At 41.6% G+C, this 27,446-nt stretch overlaps 1 protein-coding gene and 1 pseudogene across 7 annotated transcripts in view; both read right to left on the reverse strand.

The window, feature by feature from the left end:
• Positions 1–233: 233 nt before the first annotated feature.
• Positions 234–1,178, reverse strand: LOC144330376 (uracil-DNA glycosylase pseudogene; annotated as a pseudogene).
• Positions 1,179–4,143: 2,965 nt separating this feature from the next.
• Positions 4,144–27,446, reverse strand: part of STON2 (stonin 2) — a 173,816-nt gene continuing 150,513 nt past the window's right edge. For 6 of the 7 annotated variants that reach the window (XM_015144276.3, XM_015144275.3, XM_077941569.1 and 3 more), the window contains 3 exons: positions 19,799–21,637; positions 13,022–13,224; positions 5,041–10,857 (listed from right to left, as the gene is read on the reverse strand). In XM_015144276.3, coding sequence (XP_014999762.2) covers positions 10,774–10,857; positions 13,022–13,224; positions 19,799–21,637 — 2,126 coding nt within the window. In that variant the 3' untranslated portion in view covers positions 5,041–10,773. Of the gene's footprint in view, positions 4,428–5,040; positions 10,858–13,021; positions 13,225–19,798; positions 21,638–27,446 lie in introns of those variants that run through there. The other variant, XM_015144277.3, reaches the window with a different exon arrangement.

Raw genomic sequence — 27,446 nt, forward strand, 5'->3', positions numbered from 1 at the left:
GCCAAGTGAATATTTGACCTCACCTGTCTTCTGAGAAGTTTGCGTATTTTGGGCTGAAGCCATGTTGCAGAGAAAGACATTTGGTCAAAGAGGCGCCTTTGCTGTGTCGGGCTGGCTGAAGCTGCCATTCCTGGGCAGCCTGCTTCACGGCTGCTTTAATGGAAGCTTTGCCCCCTTATGCAAAGTACTTACGGGTTAATTCAGAAATGTTCAATTCGACTTCGTAAATGACAAATACTTTAACAGCAGCTTCTCAAAAACCACGAGTGGAGACAGACCACCCCTTAGTTGAGGATCACAGCTCCTTCTAGTCTGTGAACTTCTTGCTGGACTTCTGCAGCAGCTCATTGGTCCTGGAATAAGTGTCTGCATCCAAAGAACTCTCTATACACCAACAACCAGAAGAGAGAAGCCACCCGCAGTACATAGTGCCACCTCCTATCAATGGCACTGCCCTCCTCCTGAGTATAAGAGCCCACAGCAAGAAGACAAGGCCATTTAGTTTGGATTTAGTCAGGACACAACTGCATTGGCAAATGCTCCCAGCCTCTCTTAGGAGAATTGGCTTGATGGGTCTGCACAGTGAAGACAGTGAATAGAACACCTTTTTTGGCCCACCCAGATAAATCTGCATGGCCAGGATGATCCAAACCATCTGTCTGTAGGCAGCTCTTCATAAATGTTTTCCAAACTAGGCAGAGGTCGCACAGGTCTTTAGACACTAAAGCAGCATCGTGGGCTTGATGGGGTCTGTGATATGGGTCCTATCCCAGGATGACAACCTTAACACCTCCTATGTGACATATCTGGGTCCAGGTGAAGACTTAGTGTTGGGGAGGATAAACAGTGTAATGTTTTCTTTCTTCTGCAACAAATCCCATTCGTTTTATAGAATACAGTTTTCCGAACTCTCCATTGAGGTGTTTCTTCCAGCTCTCACCAAAGACCACAGGCATGGTGTGGGCCGCAAGCCTGAGTAGCGCCGCGGCCTTAATTGTCTGGATGTGGAACTGTTCCCGGCTCAGTGGTGAGGGCCGCATGCCTGGCTTGGGACTGTGGGAATGTCGCTCCCTGGTGAGGCTTAGGAGAAGAAGTAGAGGGTCTCTGGGTCTTCTGGCCGATCATCCTGGAGCAGAGGAGGAGCAAATGTGCTGCCCAAAGATCCGCGAGGCTCGCGTTGGGTGTGGCCGTCAGCAATTGGTGCAAACCATGATAATCAGTTTAAAATTCATTCTTATTTTTGTGCTGTAGATTTTCATCAGTGATTGCTAATCTTCAGTAAGTATCTGTTATACCCACAGCCTTGAATTATTAGTGCCTTGCAGAATGGAGAGGGAGCTACCTTTACTAAATAATATGCCTTAAATACTTAGTGCCAGTGGCTGCCCCGGAGTGTATGCGTTATGTAAATGTTAGCTAATATTATTAAATCTGGGGAAGAGCGAAATCTGCCCCAGATCAAGGAAGAGAGAGGTGATAGTTGGAGGAAATCAAGGAGGAGATGAGAGGAGTTTGGAAAGAGAAGGGACAAATAACACTGGGGACATTTAAACTCTCATCTTTACTTCCTCTGGCCCTCAACTTGCCCTACCCAAATCCTGAGGAACACTGGGGTGCATGCCTGGCTTCAGTCAGCTACTCAGATAGTTATTATCCTGGGATATTAAAGGAAAAGGGGACCCTAGAAGACCAAAGCCTTGTGACAATGGGGAACCTAGGTAATTAGTTCTCGCAACTTGTTCAAGGGGACTCTGGACAGGTAAGGATAGAAGAATAGTGGGAAGGAGAATAGTCTCCAGAATATCCAGCTTAATATTATGCTCTTATTTGGCTAGTGTCTCTTTTGTGTACCTGATATTATGCGATCTGGTACTGACTAGGCTAGACTCTTCTCCGTGTTCTGCTAATGACAGATATCTCTTGAAAGCAGGAGGCCACTGACCTGGTCTGAGTTCTCCCTTGTACATGATTGTATTTTACAATAAAATGTTTCCGGTTGCTTTGAACTAAATAAAACACAAAGCTTTGTTTATTTTTTGCCTTGTTTACTCCAAAAAAGCTATAAATTATTTTCCTTGCCTTTAATCTTTTCCTAAAGTCCAAAATGCTCAGCATGGTATTGACAGACTAGTGTTTCTAGAATAATGCTTTACTGCCAAGATTCAAAAATTGCTTCATTGCATTTAGTAGATTGAGTTCCACCTCAGGCTGGATACATCCCTACCATAGCTTGGCTTAACCATCAGTTTTATCTCTGGATGTTCATGAATCCTTCACCCAGGTCAATCTGATCTCCTGCTAGCCCAACATACCACTTTTACTCTTTTTTTTCCCCACCCTACATTCCCTTCTCATGGCTGAGCCAAATTTTACCCCACCTCCAGGTCTCAGCTGACGGCCATCTTTCCTGTGAAAATTTCCCAAGTGTTTTAGTCCATACTGATTTTTTCCCATGCAAGTTATGTTGACATTAGTAATCTGGATTCATCAATCAATTGAACAAGTATTTGTTAAGCACTGACGTCAGGAACATAATGCAAACTTATTATTTGATTATGTGCTCATTTATGTTTCTCACTTATATGTTTATGTATGTATCTCCAAGAAAACCTTAAGGATTGTAATCATTTTTATTTGTTTTCTCAGAATCAGGCACAAAATTGGAATGCAAATAAACCTTTTTTTTTTTTTTTTGAGATGGGATTTCGCTCTTGTTGCCCAGGCTGGAGTGCAGTGGCGTGATCTTGGCTCACTGCAACCTCCGCCTCCCAGGTTCAAGCGATTCTCCTGCCTCAACCACCCGAGTAGCTGGGATTACAGGCATGCACTACCACGCCCAGCTAATTTTGTATTTTTAGTAGAGATGGCGTTTCACCATGTTGGCCAGGATGGTCTCGATCTCTTGATCTCGTAATCCACCCACTTCAGCCTCCCAAAGTGCTGGGATTACAGGCATGAGCCACGGGGTCCAGCCAACCTATCTTTAATTGACTAAATTATATCTATGATAAATTTAAATAGGATAATTAAACAGGTCATTTGTTAATTTGTCAGTTTATGATCACTAACCATATAAGCTGGGTGACAGGCCTTATATTAATAAGCATTACTCTTCATATGTCTGACCTCATTAAATTTGGCATAGTGACACTTTGTTCAAAAATTTATTAATAATTCATTTTCATAGCTCAAAAAAGGACATAATCAGTAGAACAACTAAAAACAAAACCTCACCTCTACAGAGATAGCCAGTGTGTAGACTTTATTACATAGGCACATATTAAAAAAAAAAACTGGTTTTACATAAAATTAGCCACAATAGTGCAAGAGGTTACACTGAATGAGGATGGATGATGAGTGATGGAAAATGCAAGGCTTGGATCAGCTGAATCATTCACTGGATCTTGGGTTCATTCATCCTGACACATTGAAATTTATTACAGACATTACAAGAATGGAGGGTGAGGAATGGTGCTTCTCTGTCACCACCTGGCTAGACCACTGATTTTGATTAATCTCTTGAATATGGTAGTTTTCTCCAGGTTCTCTTGGCAAGTAGATATAAAAGTTAAATGAATGCTGGCTTAAGGTCAGAGGAGTTCATATCCTTCTCTTCCTTCACCCCTATACTTTAGAACTCTCACATCCAACAGTTTGCTGTTGGGACCTGACTGTACATATGCTTTCCCTGAACTGCTCTGGTAGAACACCACTGGGGTTGCTGATCCAAAGCACAAGGAGGCGCAACAGTGCTTGAGGCTTCAGTCACAGTGTTGTGCTAGATGGCATCCCCAACTAGAATTGAGGGTTTGATCTGTGGGAGAACACAAGCAAACAGGAAGAGGATGCTGGAATTCCTTACTCTGTCCAGCTGGAATCAGTCCAACACATCTGACTACCACAAGGACAACCAGAAAAGAAACTAAAATTATACACTCAAACATACCACAAAAGAGATGCTATTTTGTAGCTTGTACATAGGTTTTTTTTTTTTTTTTAACTACAATTTGATGTTACTAAGAGACAATGAGGATGAGGAGGGGACTGTCCCTTTTCTCTAATCTGGTTTTGCCATAACTTACAACTAGTCCCAGGATGTTTACTGAGTGTCTTCCTTCAATTTTCACAATATTTTATACAAAATGACATATATATATATATATATCTCATTGATTATCCTAGCATCCCCAGAACCTGGAGGGTTAGACCTACTTCTGTGTCAAGTAGCACCCAAATCCTAACATCCATTTTGGAGACCTGTCTGTGCCTCTTCATGCTCACACCATTGTTCTGATGGATGATGCCGGTGGAACTTCCAAAGACGCATTCCACCTGATCTTCACCACCCTCTTTGATCCTCTTTTTAAATCTGTGTGTGGAAGGCAACTGCAAAATAGAGGATTTGGAAGGTTGTCTGTTTCTGTTGTCTGGGGAAATTATTTAAAAAAAAAAAAAAAAGATGTGAAAAAGAAAAAGATGGACCAGCTGAGTTTTCCAACCTTCAAAATTTAAATTTCTTGGTTCTTATAAACATAGGAATAGTCATGAAAGGTGGCACCAACGGATATTTTGTAAAATAACCCATAACTTTAGAGCTGGAAAGGACTTGAAGAAACAATTAATCCAACTTCCTCACTTTTTTGTCTCAGGTAACTGAAGCCCAATTGGGAAAACAGCAACTTACTTAACATAGTGATTGTCTCCATGGCTATGTCCTTTAAAGATTCACAGAAACCCCAATTTCCCCTTAATAAATCCATTTGGCATGCCTATGAGTGACTTTATATAAACAATCCTCAATGTCCTCGTATCCAGCCTTTCCTCCCTTTAGAGAAGCTGGCTGCTAACATAGCACCTGACCAGAGTAGACACTTGATAAATATTTGTTGACTTGAATTAATCCTGCCGTCTATCCCTTTTTACTATGCAATCTTTATTTTTTCCTAGAGCTTCTTACTTTTAACTTTAAGAGATGGCTTCTAGTTCAAGTATTTTGAGGCTTGGTACCCAATGCTGATTTGTCATCTCTCTAGATTTTACTTTTTCATATTGAAATTCTTTTTTTAGTCTGTTCTCTTAATAGCTTTTGTTACATCCAATGATCATTTGCCTTTCTCCAGGCACTACCAAACTCATTACTATGGATAGTTTCTGCCTTTACAGGCTTCCAATTGCCAAGTAGAGAGACATTTTTTTTCAGTTCTTAAAGCAACTAGACTTTCTCCAGCAGATTTGCTAAGGCACACTAGAAGAAATGTAAAAATCTCACATTCTTGTTTTAGTTAATACATGGGAGAATATTACTAACATGTACATTTGCTCTCTACATCTGTGGTTGCCTTATACATCCCCTTCTCCTTTAATTCCTTAAACACATAAATATGAGTCATGATATCTAAAGCCAGTCTCATTTTAAAAAGATAAGAAATGGTGATTTGTGGGGAATTAGCACTTAGACGTTGGTAATGTTTAGAAATCATCTTTAGGAACTTGGTGAGAATCTTCTCATTTTATGTAAAGAATTGTCATGGTTCGAATGGGACTTGGTAGTAAAGTGTGTGGACAATGCATTTACCAAATGATATTTTTTTGTGGATTTAATTTTTTGTTAGTTTTGTTTGAAATTCCTGTTAAATTGCATTCTGGACATGACCTAAGGCTAGCTTGTCCAACCCTTGGCCCATGACGGTTTTGAATGTGGCCCATGACAAATTCATAAACTTTCTTAAAACATGCTATTTTGGCCAGGCACAGCAGCTCATGCCTGTTATCTTAGCACTCTGGAAGGCTGAGGCAGGTGGATCACCTGAGGTCAGGAGTTCAAGACCAGCTGGCCAACATGGTGAAATCCCATCTCTACTAAAAATATAAAAATTAGCCAGGCGTGGTGGTACATGCCTGTAGTCCCAGCTACTCGGGAGGTTGAGGCAGGAGAATCACTTGAATCCGGGAGGCAGAGGTTGCAGTGAGCCAATATTGTGCCACTACATTCTAGCCTGGGTGACAGAGTGAGACTCCGTCTCAAAAGAAAAAAAAAGAAAAAAAACACTAGGCATGCTTTGAAAGCTCATCAGCTGTTGTTAGTGTTAGTGTATTTTATGTGTGGCCCAACCAAGACAATTCTTCTTCCTGTGTGGCCCAGGGAAGCCAAAAGATTGGACATCCTTGACTAAAGTCTAGATATGCTGGAATTAACATATAATCCTCGTTTTTAGAAGAGTTACAGTTGTCATTCCAACTGGGAGAATTTCTATAAGTAGGCTGGATGGTAGTGCTTCCTACTTAAACCAATTTAATATTCCCAAGGCTTTTAAGAAAAAACTTCAGCTCATTCTGTTTTCCCACCACTAAACTTATGGTGGAATATATATCACCTCTGAAATCATGATTTTATCTCACAAATTTCAACCTTACTATCTCAGACCTCCATCTCACTGTGGTGACAAATGCACAGTAATGGTCAGTGGTTAATGCTGGAAGAACAAAGACCTAGTGCATGAAGACTGGTTGTGCACTCTTATCAAATGCTTTCTTTTCCTACTGACCATTGAAATGGGCAAGGCCCAGGCTCATAGATCTGTTTGACTTGCAGGAACAAAGCAATCAATCACCGTGACTATGGACAGCATCTATGCTACTATGCTTTTGGGCACAAAAATGTTTTTCAATGTGAATGAGGTACATTGTAGTTCAAATTCAGCAGCATATTAAGTGCCTAAGTGCTGACAGGTTTTATTACTCGACTCTGGAGGCAGGAATAAAAGGAAAGGAAAAGTATTTAAGTCCTTCAGGAAATAAAAGCATGCTTGCTGGCTTTATTATGAGTAGCTGATGATAAGGGTTAAGTAGCCTTAGAGTCTCAGGGTCAGTATTCTTTCAGCCAACATTTATTGAATACATACTCATTTTCTTTTATTTCATGAGGATACGTTTGCCCTATCGGCAAGCATTTAAGGTGGCTGAACCCTATTACATTCCAAGCTTTGTGCTAGGTGTTGGAAACACAAAAAATTATATACATTCCTTGCTTTCATGGATCCCATTTCTCAGAAACATAAGTTTCTAGGGAAATAAACTCTTACTCCCAGCCACTGGATTTGAATAGAAATCAGTCTCATTTCAAATAAAAAATATTTTAAATCAAACAGTGTTCTCAAGGATTATGAACCCTGCCAATAATGCAAGAAGGCACAGTCCTAAGGGAAGAGCCAAATAGAAAAAAATGAAACTGTCCAGATAATATTTAATATGAATGAAATGCAAACTTTTGATAAGGAATAACTAGTACTATGTCTGCAAGAGCAGGCAAGGGGGATCTAATGGTATCCCCACAAAGTGCCTCACATTGTCTTGTCTGACATGTCAAAATGAGTACATTTCTTATCTTTTTGCTATAAAGTCAAAAAGCAGGCCCTAGACTCAAAAGAAAGCACAGCTCTTGATACCATGTGATATCGAATTTATGTTCTAAGAGTAATACTATATACTGGTAAAATGAATTCATTTTTACTATTTTCACATTATTGATAAAGATTGTGACCACAAAAGGAAAATAAAAGTCCAGGTTCAGGGTGGCAAAAGTAGAATCTGCACATCCACTGGTAATTTGCCCAACTGTTTTCTATGTAGGCTATTACATAGCCCACTTGTGTTTTCTATAGAAGTTATTTAAAACTAGTAAAACATTCCTTACATCTAAAAATATATAGTATTATAATCCCCAAGCCCCTAAATGCTACCCATAATCAGTTTCCTAAAAAACAGTAGAGGGAAAACAAATTTGATGAAATTAAGATGTTAGGTTTTTAAAAATTAATAACAATTTATGGGTCCGGTATGGTGGCTCACACCTGTAATCCCAGAGCTTTGGGAGACTGAGGCAGGCTTATCACCTGAGGTCAGGCATTTGAGAGCAGCCTGGCCAACATGGTGAAACCCTGTCTCTACTAAAAATACAAAAATTAGTGGTGCATGGTGATGGGCGCCAGCTACTCTCAGGAGGCTGAGGCAGAAGAATTGCCTGAACTCGGGAGGCAGAGGTTGCAATGAACCAAGATTGCACCATTGCACTCCAGCCTGGGCAACAAGAGCAAAACTCTGTCTTAATAATAATAATAATAATAATTTGCTTGCAGAATATAGATAACATAGAAGGATTTTTCCCAACTCTTGGTTAAAAAAAAAAAAGTCCAGGTGCATGTACACCGGAAATGAGAATTTACCATGGCGGGGGAAAATAAGTTCCAACAAGCAATCCACATGTGATGCTAGCAGATGAGGCAGAGATCTTGACGGAGTGCTAAGCCTTAGTGACTAAGGAAGGTGCTGGGATGAGCTTCATTTCCCTTGCCAACTCTCCAGTCCATTTAGATGTTCTATGAGGAATCAATCTCAAAAGCCTTTAGTACAACAGGGGAAGACATATGCTTTGAAATCCCTTGATAAAAACCTCAAAGGAACTCCACTGTATTTCAAAGAGCATGAAAAACCACTTCTGAAGAAAAAGACAAATGAAGTTAGAGAGTCTTATTACTATTGAGACTAAACCTATATTTAGAAGGAATCTTGGTAGACATATAGAGCAAATCCAATGTAAGATTGCCTTTCACAGCACGTGGGATAGGTGGTTATTTTAACCATTGGGCATTCACAGGAACAGAAAATTTTGCTAACTTGAGTCTATTCCTCTTTAGAACAACTCTTATTAGAAAATTCTTCCTTATATTGAAGCAAACATTTGTCATCTGTGAAGTTCCTCTTTGTTCTTATTTTTGCCCTTTGAAGCTACACAGAATAAGTCTAATTCCTCTTCCTTTTTATAGCTCAACAGAAATTTCAAGGCAGCTATTATATCATTCCCTCCTTGTCTGCACTCCCTTTCCAGCTATACCTTCTGTTCCTTCAGGGAAGCTATCCCTTTGTTCTTGTATCATCAGACCCTTTACAACCCTGGTCACCTGCCTGTGGACACAATCAACTTATTAATGTCTGTCTTAAAATATGATACCCATAATTGAAGTCAACCCTCCATTTAGATATGGACTAGAGGGAGGGTTAATGAAAGCATGCAAGGCTTTTATTAACACCAGCTGAACACATTAGCTTTGTGAATAGCCATGATGTATTTCTGAGTCAACACTGAACCTCCATTTCTGTAAGGAAATATTTCTCTATAAAGTACTGTGAAACCAGGTCTTCCTAACACTATTCCTTCCCATCAACACCACACACATCCATAAATACACACTCCACTCTGTACTTTGCATTTAAAAAACCCAGAATATAGGGTTTCTCATTAATGCCTATTCAATCATTCTTTTACTTTCAGTCTTAGTTCAGATATTTCATAATACTGTAACTATTTCTATATCCCAGTGTCAATACATATTTAGAATCCAATCATTGTTCATTGAATACATTAATCTTGAATCCATCAGCCAAAAACTGGAGATATTGTTCATTTCTGCATCATCTACAAATCTGACAAAGTGTGCTTTCTGTCCCCCCACTCTATTCTTCATGGGAGAAAACACCAAGATACAAATAAGAAGAGGTGAGTAGGAATGGATGAAGGAAAAGATTAAGTGTCCCAGAAACAGATGAAGAAAAGGAAGATGGAGTGAGTGTTCTGACTCTTGGAATCAGGATATAATGTTCCCAACATTAGAAAAATATGGCTTTTCCCTGTCTCTATCCTAGAGATGCCTTTTCAATCCATTACAATACTGTGATTATCAAACTCTGAATTTTGGGGGAAAGCTCATTCAAGCTTAATTTTAAAACAGCTTTAAAAATTATCTTTGCAGCTTAAATTTCCTATAAAGTCTGGGTTAAAGGGACATGCAACTGTTTATTGGTCACGAGGTATAAAAAGAACTCCCAAACACCCCTTACAAATGCCTGAGGTATTATAGATATTTGTTTCAGGAATCAGAAATGGACTGTATTTTTCAGTGTGAATTTGGGAATTCGCTGAGATTAAATCTACCTCTTGAACTGAACATCATCTTACATTTAATGTCTCTTTTCTCCAGAATGAAGAAAACTAAGCTTAATTTTGGCTTCCCCTCAACAGCCATTTTGCAGAATGTGGGTCCATTCACAGAATTAAAAAGTCTCCTATTGTGCCTTTTTCCATTGTCTATTGTGACTCAGGATAGCAAATCCTGTGACTGAAACCTTAGAGAGATGGAAAAAGTGTTCCAGTCTAAACAATCTAGAGCCAGAAGGGAAATGTCTTGGAAACTCAACATTTAAAGAATGGAGACACCTCAACAAGGTCTAGTAAGACCCAAAGAGGAAATTTGTTTTGCGCCTTTTCTGAGCCTTTTCTAGACGGAGTGAAAGAGATGGATGCTTAATTAACTTCTCAAGACTGCCTTTTCCGGAAACTTACGCGAGTGACAGATGCACATCAGAAGGGAATCGTGCTGACACTGATGTGGGAGGTTCTTTTCCTGACTGTAACAGTCACAACAAACCACATACCAGTGCTGTGAGATAAGCAGAGACAAGACAAGGAGGCTTAATTATACAGTAAGCTCCAACAGTCAGGTGAACCACGTGCTTTAGGCATGACCAGAATCCAAGAGCCTCTCCACAAGCCACCATTCTCATGGTGTCCTGGTAAAATACAAGTAACTGCAAACAGGAAGATCTGGTACACTGTTCCCAACATGGAGTGGCCACAGCAGGTATTGACTGAAACTTCAGCTACTCAGGAAGACACCCTATCATGACCCTGGGATTAGGATTCCTCCCCGCAAGGCTTTGTCACTGCACTCCACACTCCTTGGGATTGTCCATTTCATCTCCTTCAAAGTCCGGCTTCAAACTCTTTTTTTGCTCAATTTCCACCTGCCAAGAATAGAAGTTGGAGATAAAGATCAAAAAGAAGAGAAAAGCATGCAAATAAATAAATAAACCAAAACTCCATAGGTGCTTTGAGATTTCTTGTAAGTTTGCTAACGTTTTGGGCTTTAGCCACATTGGAGCTACCGGCCCTGAGTATATCATGTCTCTCTCTTTGTACATGTTCTTTGATTGGTCTATAATTCCCTTTCCCTCATGGTCCACCAGGAAAATTCTTATTCTTTGCCTTGTACATTTGGTCAAAGGTCACCCCTTCTGTGAAGCTATTTTTGACTTACTGAGTAGAATCAGGTACTTCTCCCTGTGAATATCTCCACTGTACCTTGCACACCTGTCTGGCTCTACTATACCATGGGCTCCACAAGACAGGCAGGATCTTGTTCAATATTTGATGCAGTAATGTAGGAATACAGCGGGCAATCGACAAAGATTTATCAAATGAATTAATTCCTTTGTAATTGACTGTTTGCACCCCCTCAATACTTGTTTTTTTGTTTGTTTGTTTTTTGAGACAGGGTCTCATTCTGTTACCCAGACTAGAGTGCAGCGGTGCAATCTTGGCTCACAGCTCACCCACAACCTCCACTTCCCAGGCTCAAGTGATTCTCCTGCCTCAGCCTCTAGAGTAGCTAAGATTACAGGCACGCACCACCACGCCTGGCTAATTTTTGAATTTTTAGTGGAGACAGGGTTTCACCATGTTGGCCAGGCTGGTCTTGAATTCCTGACCTCAAATGATCCACTGGCCTTGGCCTCCCAAAGGTCTGGGATTACAGGTATGAGCCACAGCAGCTGGCCACCTCCAATACTTTCTCTCTTTAGAAAACCTCCAAACTGATAAATACTGGAGTGTTTACAGTTCTACCATATCTTTTGCAACATACTATTGCTGTAGTTATCAATAAATTAATAGATTAATCTTTGAAAGTAATACATCTCAACGGAAATCTTTGACAGCTCAGGCAAGGAGTTCTTCGAGTTCAGGGTTCAAGTTGCTCCTCTCAGCACCACTTTGGATATTTATGATGTTTGACCTACATACAGGGTAATGATTCAACACTCAAGAGTCAGGTTTGAGGAAAGTGCTATTTTTTTCCTCGCCACAAGATGGAGTGTTTGTTCCTTTTGGTAGTTAAATATTTTAGCCCACACAACTAAGGAAACATTTAGAGGAACAATAAATCACCATATAAATCCAAGGATATTATTATAAATAGAAAACCACTTTGCAAAATCCTTCTTTAACAAACTCCCTTTCCAATCGTTGGCATTTAATCTCCTATTGAATTTCTAACTCCCCAGGAATGTATCGCTTTCTGTTTATGTCAGAAAACTCTAAGTTTCATGATTCCTTCCACAGCCCTGATCCTGTTACTATTATAAACGTTTGCTTGGCTTTTGAGTTTTGTCCTGTTACAGCCCAGTACCCCGGTCATACGTGTCCTAACTTCGTTCAGGTCCACTTCATCAACTCTAACTGAAACATATGCTTTGGGATAGCGCTTTCTCTCCTCTACTTCCAAGCTCACTACTCGGTAACATCAATTATATCGCAAATGAATAATAACTTTACCCCATTATCCTTTTTCTTTTTTTGAGACACAGTCTGGCTCTGTCACTCGGGTTGGAGTACAGTGGTGCAATCACGGCTCACTGCAGCCTCAACCTCTCTGACTCAAGTGATCCTCCCGCCTCAGCCTTCTGAGTAGCTGGACTACACGCACATGCCACCATGCCCGGCTAATTTTTGTACTTTTTACTTTTACATGTTGGCCAGGCTGGTCTTGAACTCCTGAACTCAAGTAATCGGCCCACCTCCACTTCCCAAAGTGCTGGGATTACAGGTGTGAGCCACTGTGCCCGGCCCCCATTATTCTTTTTGTTGTCATTGCTCATAATGACAGAAAGACATTATATTCTCTTTGATGAGCCTCTTTATTTTTTTCCAACCTTTCTCTCATCCACTAGCCAGATGATGCATTTAAATCAGAGCAGACGCATCCACAGCTATGTAGGGGGAACTTCCTCTAAGGCAGTAAGAGGTTACGAGGCGAGCACACAGGAAGCATGGCTAAAGGAGTAAGAGAGGGAGGGTAGTGGGGTGAACAAATGGACTTGGAAGCATTAGCCAGATGCTTCCCAAGGCTACCTGGTAGCTGTAGTGTGCAGAATAATTGACCCACTTCCTGACATCAGTCTTGTCTTCCACGGAGATAGATCTCACGCTGGCCTTGGAGGCAGAAGTTGTGGGCATGCTGAACTCGACATTCACACGATTGGCAAATCTGGAAGGCACTTCCCGGTCAGAGCCGAGTTCAAGGTGGCAAAAGAAACAGTGTGGGTGACCGGAAGCTATGAAAGAAAGACAATCGAGAGATCAGATTATTTGGGGAGAAAGTGGAAGGAGCAGCCAAAGGAGCCACTTCAGTAATAAAGGAGGCCTGTGGGCTCAGCACCTGGCAGGCTTTCAGCGGGTCCAGTGTTGAGCAATAGGATCCGCCCGGCTCAGCAGAATTCACGCTCTGTGTGCCTCAGCCCCTTGATATAACTCCATCGGATTCTAGCAGCCTGGTATCCCAACAATAAAACCCAAGGCCTGAGAAACAGGGGCCATCCTGCCTGCTCGGGTGAGAGTGAGATGTGAACACAGCCCAAACACTAAGAAATAAGGGGTAAGGATGTAAAGAATGGAATAGAAGGGATCAGCACTTGGCACCTAATAAAGTATCAATGACAGCTTCCTGGAGCAAATCATTGCTTTCCTTTGACGAATGAACTGATTTTCTTAATAGCATTTCATAGTTTCAAAATGCTTTTGGCACGCTTTTGTGCGTGAATGATATATGTAAATGACAGACTTTATAAATAGCACACAGATATTAGCGAGGCATATGGAACACTGGGCAAAACACCAACCAGCAGAACACCTGGGTTGGACTTCCAGCTCCCCTACCAAGCAGCAGAGCTCCTGCCCTCAAGTCCTTTATAGTCTCCAGGCCTCAATTCCTCCTCTGTAAAGTGGGGAGAGTAGGGTACGAGGAAACAGTACAACATGGTGGACTGGACAATGCCAGGCACAGTCCCTTGCTGCTCCTTAATTCTATACATCTATGGGTAATTCCACTATACTCGTGATGGCAAACTTCGGGTTTGATTTTCACTCGAGAATTGTTATTGAGATTTTTGAGGAAAGAGTCAGAGCTTAGTTCTATGACCATAACCACTGAAAACACCACTGTCATTCATCTGCTGTATAGGAAGCATTGAAGCATCCTATGACTCGTTCGATGTTAAATCTTTTTTTTTTGGAGACGGAGTCTCACTCTGTCACCCAGGCTGGAGTGTAGTGGCGCGATCTTGGCTCACCTGCAACCTCCGCCTCCTGGGTTCACGCCATTCTCCTGCTTCAGCCTCCCGAGTAGCTGGGACTACAGGCACCTGCCACCATGCCCAGCTAATTTTTTGTATTTTTAGTAGAGACGGGGTTTCACCATGTTAGCCATGATGGTCTTGATCTCCTGACCTTGTGATCCTCCCTCCTGGGCCTCCCAAAGTGCTGGGATTACAGGCATGAACCACCACGCCTGGCCTCAATGTTAAATCCTTTACACAGATTCTCTCTTTTGAGTCTTCATTAGGATCCTTTGAGGTCAGAATGTTACCTTCGTTTTATAGTTGAGGAAGGTAAGGCTTAGGGAGGTAAAATGAGCTACCCACAGTCACAGCTAGAAAGTGGCAAAGCTAAAAACTGAAACTAGCAGGAGGCCGAGGTGGGTGGATCACAAGGTCAGGAGATTGAGACCATCCTGGCCAACAAGGTGAAACCCCGTCTCTACTAAAAATACAAAAAATTAGGCGGGCGTGGTGGCAGGTGCCTGTAGTCCCAGCTACTCAGGAGGCTGAGGCAGGAGAATGGCATGAACCCGGGAGGCAGAGCTTGCAGTGAGCCGAGATTGCGCCACTGCACTCCAGCCTGGGGGACAGAGCGAAACTCTGTCTCCAAAAAAAAAAAAAACTGAACCTAGCAGTCTGACCCCAGAGTGTTCTTAACCACTTTGTCTGAGTCATAACCTCATGGTCCCCAAAACACAAGACCACGTTTGCAGGGTGACAGGGGTAGAGGGGGATTGAGCTGTAAGAACCCCCATATTGCAACTAGCTATAGATAAACAACATGAAATGGCCTTGCCTTAATTATGTAACTGAAACAGCCCCTTAGTTATCCCAGTTTCCACAAACAAACAATTCCTATGTTCTTTATTGGTCTGGCCAGGACGTTTCAATCTCAGAGAGTGAGGACATACACACCCGCTCTCCAAGGAAAACATTAGATAGTGAAGTTATTTGTTTTGCTCTGTTTCACAGACATAACATATTTCAGTGGTTATTTCTAAAGAGTAAAGCTTTGGAAAATTGAAAAATGTGCACTAATTTTAGGAAAAGAATTTAAGTAAGATACATATAACAGTAAAAATTAAATTACTTGAAAATGAATCCATTCAATGTTTTTAAATTGTGTGCCACAGATGTAATGATACAGCTATCATTTATGGGACATTTTATTACAGGCCAGATACTGCGCTAAGCCCTTAAAAGCATTATCTCATTTCATTCTGAATGAACTAGATATTAATAACCCTATTTTATAGATGAGAAAAATTAGGTTTCTCTGAGAGGGTTAAGTAAATTGCCCGAGGTCACACAGCCATTAAGTGGTAGAGCTGGAAATAAGATTCAGAGATGACTCTGCCTTCAAACTATGTCCTAAATTCTTCTCAATATATTGCTGTGAAATTAGATCACAACCAAGTATACAGAAGCATCTCTTAATTTAATAGCAACTTGGACAACTCTTTTAATCTAATTACACTTATTTTGCACATTGTTGGAATATGGAGAAATCTTTCCTTTCTACCCAACTGATTCCCTCCTTTTACTCCACCAAAGTGTATTCACAGCAAATTCTGAAAGCAGCATTCTTTCCTAGAATCCTAGCATCAGCTCTCAGATGGGTGAGGGTGGTGGACAGTTAAGGAAGTTCAATTTTGAAAGCTATTGTGGTTTAATTCATAGTAATGCATTAAATAAGTCCACACATGCTCTCATTGTCCTTGATGAGGTTGAGAAAATTCAACAAAAAATTCAGATGTTTAAAATTTCCCATACAAGGATGATCATATTGGGACTGTTTTCCCTCTACCAGGTCTAATGAGAACGGGGGGTTCCTGCAAAAAAAGCCACGTATGCAGGACAGAATGTTTCATTTCCTGGCGATGATCTGTGGAAGCAGCACGACTTATGTTGGTGCCTTCTAAGATGAAGAAAAACTCCCAGCACTTTGGGAGGCTGAGGCGGGCAGATCACGAGGTCAGGAGGTCGAGACCATCCTGGCTAAGATGGTGAAACCCCGTCTCTACTAAAAATACAAAAAAATTAGCCACGCGTGGTGGCGGGTGCCTGTAGTCCCAGCTACAAGGGAGGCTGAGGCAGGAGAATGGAGTGAACCCGGGAGGCGGAGCTTGCAGTGAGCCAAGATCGTGCCACTGCACTCCAGCCTGGGTGACAGAGACTCCATCTCAAACAAAAAAACAAAGAAAGAAAAACTCTTGGGATGAGGGTGGGCGGGGTCCTTGGAGAGGTCAGAGAGGGGAGCTGCCCACCTATGTGGCTGGGCTGGGCCGGGCTGGGCTCCACCAGCGGGAGTCACGTTGGAATTCAAAGGTGGCTGCTTGGTCTCTTGGTGGCTGGGAATGGGACAAGCCTGCTGTGGCTATAGGCTAGGGATGCCAGCAACACAAGGGTAATGACCTGCTGGCCTCTGTTGCCTGGGCTCTGACTGCCCTGCCCACTGGGGCCTGGGAATGCAGGGCCACGGCAGGCAGGAACGTGTGAGGAGAGGTAGGCTTCCAGCCAGCCGGGCCTTTGACTTCAGCTGAGCCCCAGCTTCCTTAAAGAAGGTTAAGGATTATAAAAAATAACCTGTACAAAGCATCTTCCCAGGGCTGTCTGAATACCTAGACAGACGAGCCCAGGAAAGGGCTATTACTAAAAGATAACCATCAATTCTCTGGGTTCCCGGATGAACACTGCCAAGGAGGGCAGGAGCTGGGCACACTGAATACCAGCAGTGGGTGACAACTTCCATTCTGCCTGGAATTCAGATCCTATACACCGCAAGTTTCCAAAAAGGGTGCTGTCCATTTCCCGAACGGGTATGGAAAACATCCCACTGACCAGAGAAGTAGAAGAAGCCTCTTTCTGGGGTTTCACTATTGAAAATATTGTTATATAACCATGACAGCGAAAGCAGTAATGGGGCAAGGCTGTGAGGATTTAAGTAAGAAACATCAACAGATATCCTTATGCTGTGCTATATTTCAAAAATCTTCCACAAACGAGGTTCCACAATCTGGAAACAGATATGTAAAACAGCATATAAGCTGCGTTTACTTGCCCTTGAGCCGCCAGAACACTCTCCACTGGGAATCATTAAGGAGAGTGTTTGCTGAAGGCCTGGTTGTGCTTTTTCCCTGTCCTGTATCCATCCTCCCTCTTTTCTGGTAGCAGTCTTTTTCTTTCTCTCCTTTTGGGAAATAATCTTCCCCAGGGCTACATGTTGTCTTGGTGGTCATGTCAGTCAAAACACACTCCTCTCCCCTAATCTCTTGAGCCAAGCTGCAAAAGAACAAAAAAATAGGGCCGGGGGCGGTGCCTTAGGCCTGTAATCCTAGCACTTTGGGAGTAGGAGGCAGGCAGATCACCTGAGGTCAGGAGTTCAAGACCAGCCTGGCTAACATGGTGAAACCCTGCCTCTACTTAAAATACAAAAATTTAGCTACTCAGGAGGCCGATGCAGGAGAATCGCTTGAACCCAGGAGGTGGAAGTTGCAGTGAGCCGAGATCGCACCACTGCACTCCAGCCTGGGTGACACGGTGAGACTTCATTTAAAACAAAACAAAACAAACAAACAAACAAAAAACAAAAAATAGTCTGTGATGATCTGTCCTAAGGCTACACGCTGAGGAGATATCCATTAGTCTCTATGACCAGAGCTACTCTACTGCTGTCTTTCTAAAGTCTTCCGGATCAGTCTTTTCCTCAGGTCTCTGAGCTATCCCATCCAATAATTTGTTTTGTTGCTTAAGGTAGCCAGTAAGTCTTTGTTACTTATAATAATAATTTAAAAAAACCTTTATGCAGTACTTTTAAATGTTTGGGAGAAATCCCTTTGAAACAAATAGATACGTTTGTACTCATTGGAAAAACTGCAAATATCTGTTCTTCTGGTGGAAATTATTTCAATATTTGTGTCTATTTGGCTCCATCTATCAGGAGACACCGGTGACAGATTGAGAAAAGGACCCTGGATGTGACTGCATGACTCTCTAGATGCGTCACATCACCTTCCCGACCTTCATTTTCTCATCTATAAATAACCTGAGTTATCCCCAAGGTCCCTTCCAGCTTGAAAATGCGGTGATTCCATGGTTGTCTCTTTCCAAGGGCTTCCATGTCAGAGGAGAGGCCAGGGTCTTCTCTCTTCCTCTGTCAGGTCAGAGGCGCCCCGTGGACAAGGTAGAAGTTACAGTGCTGCCGCCAGCAGAAGACAGTGCTGAGTTCAGGGGAAATGAATAAGCAGGCACAGAGAGGAACGCTTGGTTTTAAAAATTCTGTCAGTTTAGAAATCCAGCCTCAAACACAGAGGTCCAATTGTCTCTTCAGTTTGCACAGCTACACCCAGTGTCTGATACAGAACGCCCTGGTGTGTGTCCATTCCCTGGATTGCCTGGGGAGCTGGCCAGATCACATTGCCGTCTGCCATCACATTGCTTTACACTTAGGATATAATAATACTGCCACTTCACACGCAGAGCGGGAGAGGAAGACTCTGAACACACTGCTAGGATTTATAGTGAGAATGGAAGAAAGGATTGCCACATAAGAGAAAGCCATTTGAATCAAGAGTTTTTCCAAACCTTATTCTTTTTGCTCAGCTAGCATATCCACTTTTGTTAACAGATGGGCAAAATGTATTCTAAACAAGAAAAGAAGGGATTTAAAGGCTTACAAGATCATGGGCTTGCTGCCTACCACTGGGGTCACCCAGACATACTCGAAGAAATACATGTATTAGTGCTGGTTTGACTGCTCCCTCACTTTGTCATTTCACTAAATCTCACTGGACCCATGGGGGAAGTAATTGCCTTCTGCATTCACTCAAGCACAAAAGCATCCCTGATAGCTGTGAGCAGCCCAGCTAGGGCTGGTAAGCATTTTTTGTTTGTTTGTTTGTCTAAATAAAACATTCTTTTCTTTATATTTTGTCTGCTAGAATTCTGGCCCTTTTAGAAATTCATGTCCTAGCTGGATCTTCAGTCTGATTGAAGGCCACTTTTCTTTCCCATCCCCCAGTCCCAGAGCCAAACTCTGAACTTGAGATATTATGACTGACAGGCCTTGCACGGGGTGGCTGGAGTCATGAAATTAACCTCTCAGTGTATTGTCCATGACTGGCCATAAACTGGCCCTTTTACCTACATCGAGGGCAGTGTGAGAAAGATGTGTCTTCAGAAGCCATCTAGAAATGAATCACTTCCAGCACCACAGCTAATACGTTAATGAGTCCCCAAAGAATAGAAATTCAGAAGCTGCCCTGAAGAGCTGCTGAGCAGCTCAGCTGAGAAGAAGAATCCCTAGTTTTATGGAAGATGTGTGATAATGAGGGGGTGAAAAGACAGAGTGAACTGGGACACTATACGCATTACTTACCTTGCTCAATTATTTTTACTTTTCTGGTCCCACTCCCCCTCCATCACCACTCCCATCACACAGTAAAAACAAGCACTTCATACAGGATGTGGAACTTTGAGCTCAGCTTTTTTACAACTGTATGTTTGTTTTCACAGAAGAGGAACCACCACCCACCTGAGTTTTTGTCGGGCAGTCGGTTTATCCTCCACACAATGGAGTTGAAGGCATGCTCATACTTGGCAGTTCCCAGCGTTACTCTCATGACAGGCTCAGAGCCAGAAACACTAGTGGAGCCAAAACTTGCCCCCCGGTTCACTTTGGCTTTCAAAGACTTTTCCCCCAGGACACTTTCCCTGCGGAAGTTTTTCACCCACTCACTGGGCACAGGGTAACGGATCATCACATTCTCACAGGGAACCTGAGTGAGGGGGTCACGATTGGAGGAGAAGCCAGTTGACATCCTCAGCCAGCTCTGCACCTCCACCTCTGCCCCATTGACGCTTGCGGCTGTCCTGAGTGTGAAAGGCAAGGTCTTCTCAGCAAACACTGTCCTGAACCGCATTAGCTCAAACCGGCACGCATCCAAAGGGTTGAACAGAATGACCCGCGAGTTGTGGAATACATCCTCATCCACACACCCGTGGAAACGGCACTCATGAAGCTTGATCCACTTTGTGGTGGTGGTGGGCATGATGTCCTGCCTCAAAACTATTTCATTCCCTTTGACGAGGACATCATTGAGGCCCAGGCGGCACTCTGCGAGCCCAGACAGGAAACTCAGGATGTGGATCCGCGTCAAGACATGGTGCTGGAGAATCTGGTTGTCTCCTTTGCTCACAGTGCCAGAGAATTCATCTCTGACATCCACTGTAATCTCCTCTTCAAGGTAGTTCAGGCCAACTGTGCTCAAATCCATTGACAACACTGGCAGATCCATGAGACGGTCCTGAACTGCATGGATGAAACTCAGGAAGTCATCGTAATTGGTGGTGCCCAGCTTAATCACCTGTTCCCTCTCTGCTGTGTGGGCCACAGCAGGTTTGGGCTGGTATTTCTTCTTCTCCTTATAGGTGACACGGTCTATCCGCAAGCTGTGGATTCTGCCATTCTCATCATAGTTTTGAAGCCGGGGTTCTGAAATCTCGTGACAGATCTCCAGCTTGAACTCACGGAACGGTTTTTCTAGGCCCTGCTCATAATACAGCTGCAGGTAACCAGCATCTGTCAGTTTGACGTAGATCGGTCCCCAGTGCCTGGAGGACATGATGTTTTTCTTCTCAGGGATCCTCAACATCATTGGCCACCCGTCACGGGGCTGGGACCATGCTGATCCAGGCGGGTGAGCATCTAGCTCAATCCAGGCTATCGGGTCATCATCAGGTAGAGTTGCACTGCCAAAGTGATCAGGGTCATCAATTTGGAGTTGTTTGAGTTTTTCAACAGCATCAGAGTGTGACTGGGTTTTGCTTGAATCATCAAAACTGATGGCATCCTGGTAGATGACAATGAGGGAATCTCTTTGGCTTTTGCCCGTGGTACTGGAAATGGAACTGTTTTGGGAGCGCCTCTCCTGTTCCTCAAAGAAAGCACTGAAAGGGTTGATAGGGGAGGGCTGTACATCCTGCAGAGTCTCATTCAGGAAAGGGTTGGTTGCCCTCCAAGGTGGAGCCTCAGCTACAGAAGGCGTGCGGTTTAAAGAGGAAATGTCCAGCTTCTGAACTTTGGAGAAGTTCATCAAAGTGCTCTTGGGACGGTCCCTCTTCTTAAATGATCCCATTGAATTATAAGGTACATCTGGGATCACAGATGCACTTAGTGGAGTATTTGGCTTCAGAGGAGAGGTGATTGGTGCTAAAGGGCAGCTGACTTCATTGTCATCAAAGGTGACCCAGCTGGGAAAACGAGCAGAGGTCATTGGAGGGGCAGGGTGCCCATTCATGGCCGGACTGCTGGCCTGCCAGCTGATGGCCTCCATTTCTACTTCTTCATCTTCCTGAAGCGAGGAGGAATTGTCTAAAACGAAAAGGAGAACGTATGAGCTACTGTTCAGGGGCTCTAGAGGTAAGGAAAACTAAAGTATGGGAATGAGGGATTACTAGAATTTCAACTGGAATCCAGTACATTCCAAAGCAGCTCATTACCTGTTTCAGGTGCTTAGTCTGGGCATAGATCTCACATATTTGTAATGAGTACCCCAGAGGAGCTATCGCATTAAGTGCAATAAGAACACAATGGCTATAGCAATACAGAAGTAGTGACTGGTAGTACCAAGGTCTCTTGCAATTTATATACTCTCCCTTGTTTTAAGCTTCTGGAATAGATGTTTTCTGTACTTAGCTTTAAGAAATGTATTCTTAATTTTTAAACATTGAAAACCATCTCCTATATAAAATTATATAAGCTCATCTCACTGAAAAAAAACAAGTTATCTTCTGTAAGTGATAATATGATTACAAATAATATTCTTGGAGGGATTTTAGCCTAAACACAATGAACAGATATTAAAGACAAATGGTCAACCTTCTTAATTCACTAAGTTCATACATGTGAATGAGAAAAACACAAAAACCCCAATGGAAGTCTGAGTAAAGAACATACACAGATAATTCATGAAAGAGAAACGAAAAAATGTCTAATAAGTATGTGAAAAATATCCATTCTCACTAGTAATAAGAAAAATGGCCGGGCACGGTGGCTCATGCCTGTAATCCCAGCACTTTGGGAGGCTGAGGTGGGCGTATCACGAGGTCAGGAGTTCGAGACCAGCCTGGCCAACATGGTGAAACCCAGTCTCTACTAAAAATACAAAAAAATTAGCTGTGCGTAGTGGCGGGCACCTGTTATCCCAGCTACTTGGGAGGCTGAGGCAGGAGAATCTCTCGAACCCGGGAGATGGAGATTGCAGTGAGCCGAGATCGTGTCAGCACTCCAACCTGGGCAACAGAGGAAGACTCCGTCTCAAAAATGAAAAATTAAAATTAAAAAAAAAAATCAGTGAAGATTCTGAAAGATTTTAGTGCTCAATGAGGGTAAGGGTGCCATAATAGGAGCACTACGTAGACGCTCAATGAAACTGTAAGTTGCAACAGATCGCCTGAAAAGACTGGGCAATTTATATTAAGGACCTTAACACATGTTCATAAACAATGACTTAGTAATTCTACCCTAAGAAAATAAATCTAAATTATGAACCAAGTTGGAAGAACAGAGATGTCCATTTTGGCATTATTTATAATAGGGAAAAATATTTTAAATATTCAACAATTGGGTAAGTGTTAAGAAATTGAAGCCTACAATAAAATAATACCCACCCACTAAAATGTTTACAAGTATGCCATATATCATGAGGAAATGCTCATGATATAATCTTTTTTTCTCTAAAATATTTTTTCCATCTTGAAGTTTATTTTTTATGATAAAAAGGTTATTACAAATAAAACTCCACTTTAGCAGGGCCTTCCAGGAAGGAGATATAGGACTTGGGTTTGATGAGGGAAAGATCTAAATTTTTTCAGTAACCTAAGGACCGTGGGTATCTGCTGGGGCTGTGGGAAGGGAGGGGAAATGAGGCTTTTAGCAAGGAGGAATGAATTCTGATGAAGGAACAGCACTGACAACAAATGTGTGCATATAGTAGGTACTCAATAAGGTTTTTTGATAAAATAAGTGAGAAAATAAACTTTGCTTTAGAGTAGCTCTTCCATTCTCTACGTCTCTGCAGGAATGTGTATGAGAGATCTCTGCTACCATCCCACCCACTGTTTCGATGGCCAGTCGTTTGGAATCAAAGGGAAACGGATACTCGAATGATTGAGTTTTCTGACCATCTCACTACGCCTTCATGCGTATCACATCCAACCACACCATCAGCAATGCTGCACATAATTGCACATGCAATTATACAAGGATGGGATGCTGACTTGTCATCCGTCTTTCCAAGTAATTTATTCAAACAGATAGCAATTCTCTCAACTGAAAACGTCGGTTTGAAAATGTTAGGCTAGGCCGGGCACGGTGACTCACGCCTGTAATCCCAGCACTTTGGGAGGCCGAGGCAGACAGATCACTTGAGGTCAGGAGTTCGAGACCAGCCTGGCCAACATGAAAACCCTGTCTCTACTAAAAATGCAAAAATTAGCTGGGCGTGGTGGCACAAGCCTGTAATCCCAGCTGTTCGGGAGGCTGAGGCAGGAGAAGCGCTTGAACCTGGGAGGCAGAGGTTGCAGTGAGCCGAGATGGCACTACTGCACTCCAGCCTGGGCAACAGAGCAAAACTCTGTCTCAAAAAAAAAAAAAAAAAGAAAAGAAAATGTAGGCTAAACACGAGTATGCATATACATATACACATATCCATACCCACCCCAGAAACATAATGAGCAAAAAGCATTTTCTATATATACAGTGACTAAAAAGGATTCTAAAACATTTTTAAATTAAAGATGACAATCTCCTTCAAATTAAGCATGAATCCAGTTTTGTATATACATAAGTGATTTATTTTCTGAAAACTGAAGGGAAAACGGTCAGGAAACAACCTACACTCATAGTTTTTATATTTTATTTATCATTTTGGTAACAATGTCTAAAAGGAACATTGTGGTCCTGAGTGAAATACAATCACTTCCTTGGAATGGTTCTTGATCCTGTCTAGAGAACGGGAAAGGGGTACGTCTCAAAACTCATCAATTTCTAATGAGGCAGCGCTAGAGAGTCTTTGTGATGTAGGGTTTCCACCCAAACAATCTCTACTGGCCCACCCCTGGCATCAGGGTTATCTTTTTGTCCTGGCGCTCACTCTCTGGTTTAAAACAAACTGAAGTCCTTTTTCTTTGCAGGGGGGCTTTCTGCCAAAGCTGTTTACACTTGCTGCCAAAGGATTCCCTTCTGTTGGGAATCTTGTCCTCAAAACAGCCCTTCTCATCTTCTCCTGAGCCAGAAATGAAAAGAGAAAAAAGGGCCTTTGTCCCTACTGAAGATCATTTTCTTACAATAAATTCCTTTTCAAAATAAGTTAGTTTAAATCACACCAAGTCCTAAACATTTTTGAAACATTAGCGTTATAATACAAACTAAATGAGTGTCTTTAAATTTGAAGGGAAATGTTTGAATTCAATTAATTTCTAGGGATTCTGTTTTCTTTTTGACAGTCATTAAAAAATATCAAAAGACTTCGACAAAATTATCTTTCCTTTGATGGTTTCATGTTCCATAATTCCATGAATTTTTAAAACTTATTCTCTGGGATGGTAGCAGGGCATAGGTGAAATTTCTGAAATTGAGTTTTTCTTTTTCTATGAAATAATTTATTTAAAGAAATCCGAGAATTTTAGGAAATAAATTATAAGAGTTTACTCTAAGGAAATAACAGGACAAGCATGCAACGATGTACACAGTGATGTTTATTACGGCAATGTTTCTATCACAGAAAAACATGAAAAAACCTGAATGCCCAACAATGGGAGACTAGTTACATCAGTTGTTATATCCTTAAAATGAAATTCCATGTAGCTGTCAAGATGATGCTCTGATGCATGTTAATTCACATGGAAGCTGACTAGGACATATTGTTGAGTGAATAACAAGAAGCACCTAAAATCTGCAGTCAAATTGCTTGGGTTTCAATTCCATACCTATAGCATTTTAGATATGTGATTCTAGGCAAGTCTTAAATTTCCCTCTATCTCAGTTTTGCTATATATTTAATTCGGGAAATATTAAATCCTACCAAACAAGCAAATAATAAATGCTCAGTAGATGTAGGCTGTTCTTATTACTACTACTACTACTACCACCACCACCACCACCACTACTACTGGAATGATAATGTAGTATGTATGTATTAGAAAGCTTTGGAATATAATAATCTCATAATATTTTGGTGTGAAAACAAATCTCTCATGGGATAAGAGGTGATTTAAAAAATTTGAAATCTGTATTCTTTCTTTCAAAAACTGTGATGTTGCTTACAAAAGAAAGCAACATACCATTATAATAGAAGTTATAATAAAAGTTCAAAACATCTCTTTATTACTACTACTAATTAACCTTAGAAAAAGGAAATAAACTGCTTAGCTGTAGTCTGTATTGAGAAAGCAGCGGTTAGATCTTTCCCAAGACAATTATTGCCGGTGTGGCTGGGACTGGAAACAACGAGAGGGGGGAAAGCTGGCAAATTTCTCCAGCAAGAAATAGGCAAAAACCAAGTATCTTGAACACAAAACTAATTCTTCTCCACAATTCAATTTACTGATTTATTAAAATAAAACAAAAAACTAAACTCCAGCATGATTTCAATTACTGTCTCTTCCACTGGCTACCTCCAAATTGTTTTTATTATGAGTTGGGCTGCTGCCAAACAAAAGCCATGTGTAAGGATTAGGTTCTCATTCTATAGCACAGGGAAAATTTCCAGTACCTAAGAGGTTCCTAGTGTCTTTACTGATGCCAACTGAAGAGAAGTGGTGGATTCTTTTAATGTTAGGCCACAATCTATTTCAAGTTCCTAAAAGATTAAATTAAATAAAGTGATTTCAGTAGTCATCAAAGCCACTAAAACTGAATAAAAAGTAAGAACTATGGGAGGAAAATTAAGTGTCTATATTTCGAACATAGAGACTCTACTATCTTCTTTCCCTTATTTGTTAACCTAATTTGTTAATGCAGTGACAAATACAAAAAAAAAGTATTGATAAATGTTCATTGGAATTTATTAGGAGTGGCAAGAACAAATGTTCTAAGATCACTGCAGGCTTCTAAACATGCAGTAGCAGTGACTGTTACGTAACGGCATATAAAGGCATACCTTGTCTTTTTGCACTTCACAGATACTGCATCTTTTATTAACAGAAGATCTGTGGCAACGCAAAGTCTGTCAGCACCATCTTTCCAACAGCATGTGCTCACTCTGTCTCTGGGTCACATTTTGGCAATTCTCACAATATTTCAAACATTTTCACTATAAATATATCTGTTACCGTGATCTGTGATTTTTGATGATACTATTGTAACTGTTTCGGGGCACCATAAACTGTGCCCACATAAGATGGTGAACTTAATCAATAAATGTGTGTGTTCTGGGCTGCTCCACAGTCTCGCCATTCCCCTCTCTTTCTCTCTCTTCAGGCCTCCTTATTCCCTGAGACACAACAATATTGAAATTAGGCCAATTAATAATCCCACTATGGTCTCTAAGTATTCAGATGAAGAGTTATATGTCTCTTACTTTCAATCAAAAGTGAGAGTTGAGTAAGCTTAGTGAAGAAGGCATGGCAAAAGCCGTGACAGGCGAAAAGCCCATGCCAGTTAACCCAGTTGTGAATGCAAAGGAAAACTCCTCAAAGGAAATTAAAAGTGCCACTCCAGTGAACACATGAATGGCAAGAACGTGAAAGAGCTTGACTGATGATATGGAGGAAGTTTTAGTGGTCTGGATAGAGGATTAAACCAGGGACAATATTCTTGTAAGCCAGAGCCTAATTCAGAGGAAGGTCCCACCTGTCATCAATTCTATGAAGGTGGAAAGAGGTGAGGAAATCACAGGAAAAAAATATATAAATAAAGCTAGCAGAGGTTGGTTCACGAGGTTTAAGGAAATAAGCCATTTCCATAACATAAAAGTAGAAGGTTAAACAGCAAGTGCTAATGTAGAAGCTGCAACAAGTTATCCAAAAGATTTACCTAATATAATTGAGGAAGGTGGATACACTAAGCAACAGATTTTCACTGAAGATAAAACAGCCTTTTACTGGAAGAAGATGCCATCTAGGATGTTGATAGCTAGAGAAAAGTCAATGCCTGGTTTCAAAACTTCAAAGGACAGGCT

The sequence above is a fragment of the Macaca mulatta genome, chromosome 7 (genome assembly GCF_049350105.2).
Source record: "Macaca mulatta isolate MMU2019108-1 chromosome 7, T2T-MMU8v2.0, whole genome shotgun sequence".
NCBI classification, from domain to species: domain Eukaryota; kingdom Metazoa; phylum Chordata; class Mammalia; order Primates; family Cercopithecidae; genus Macaca; species Macaca mulatta.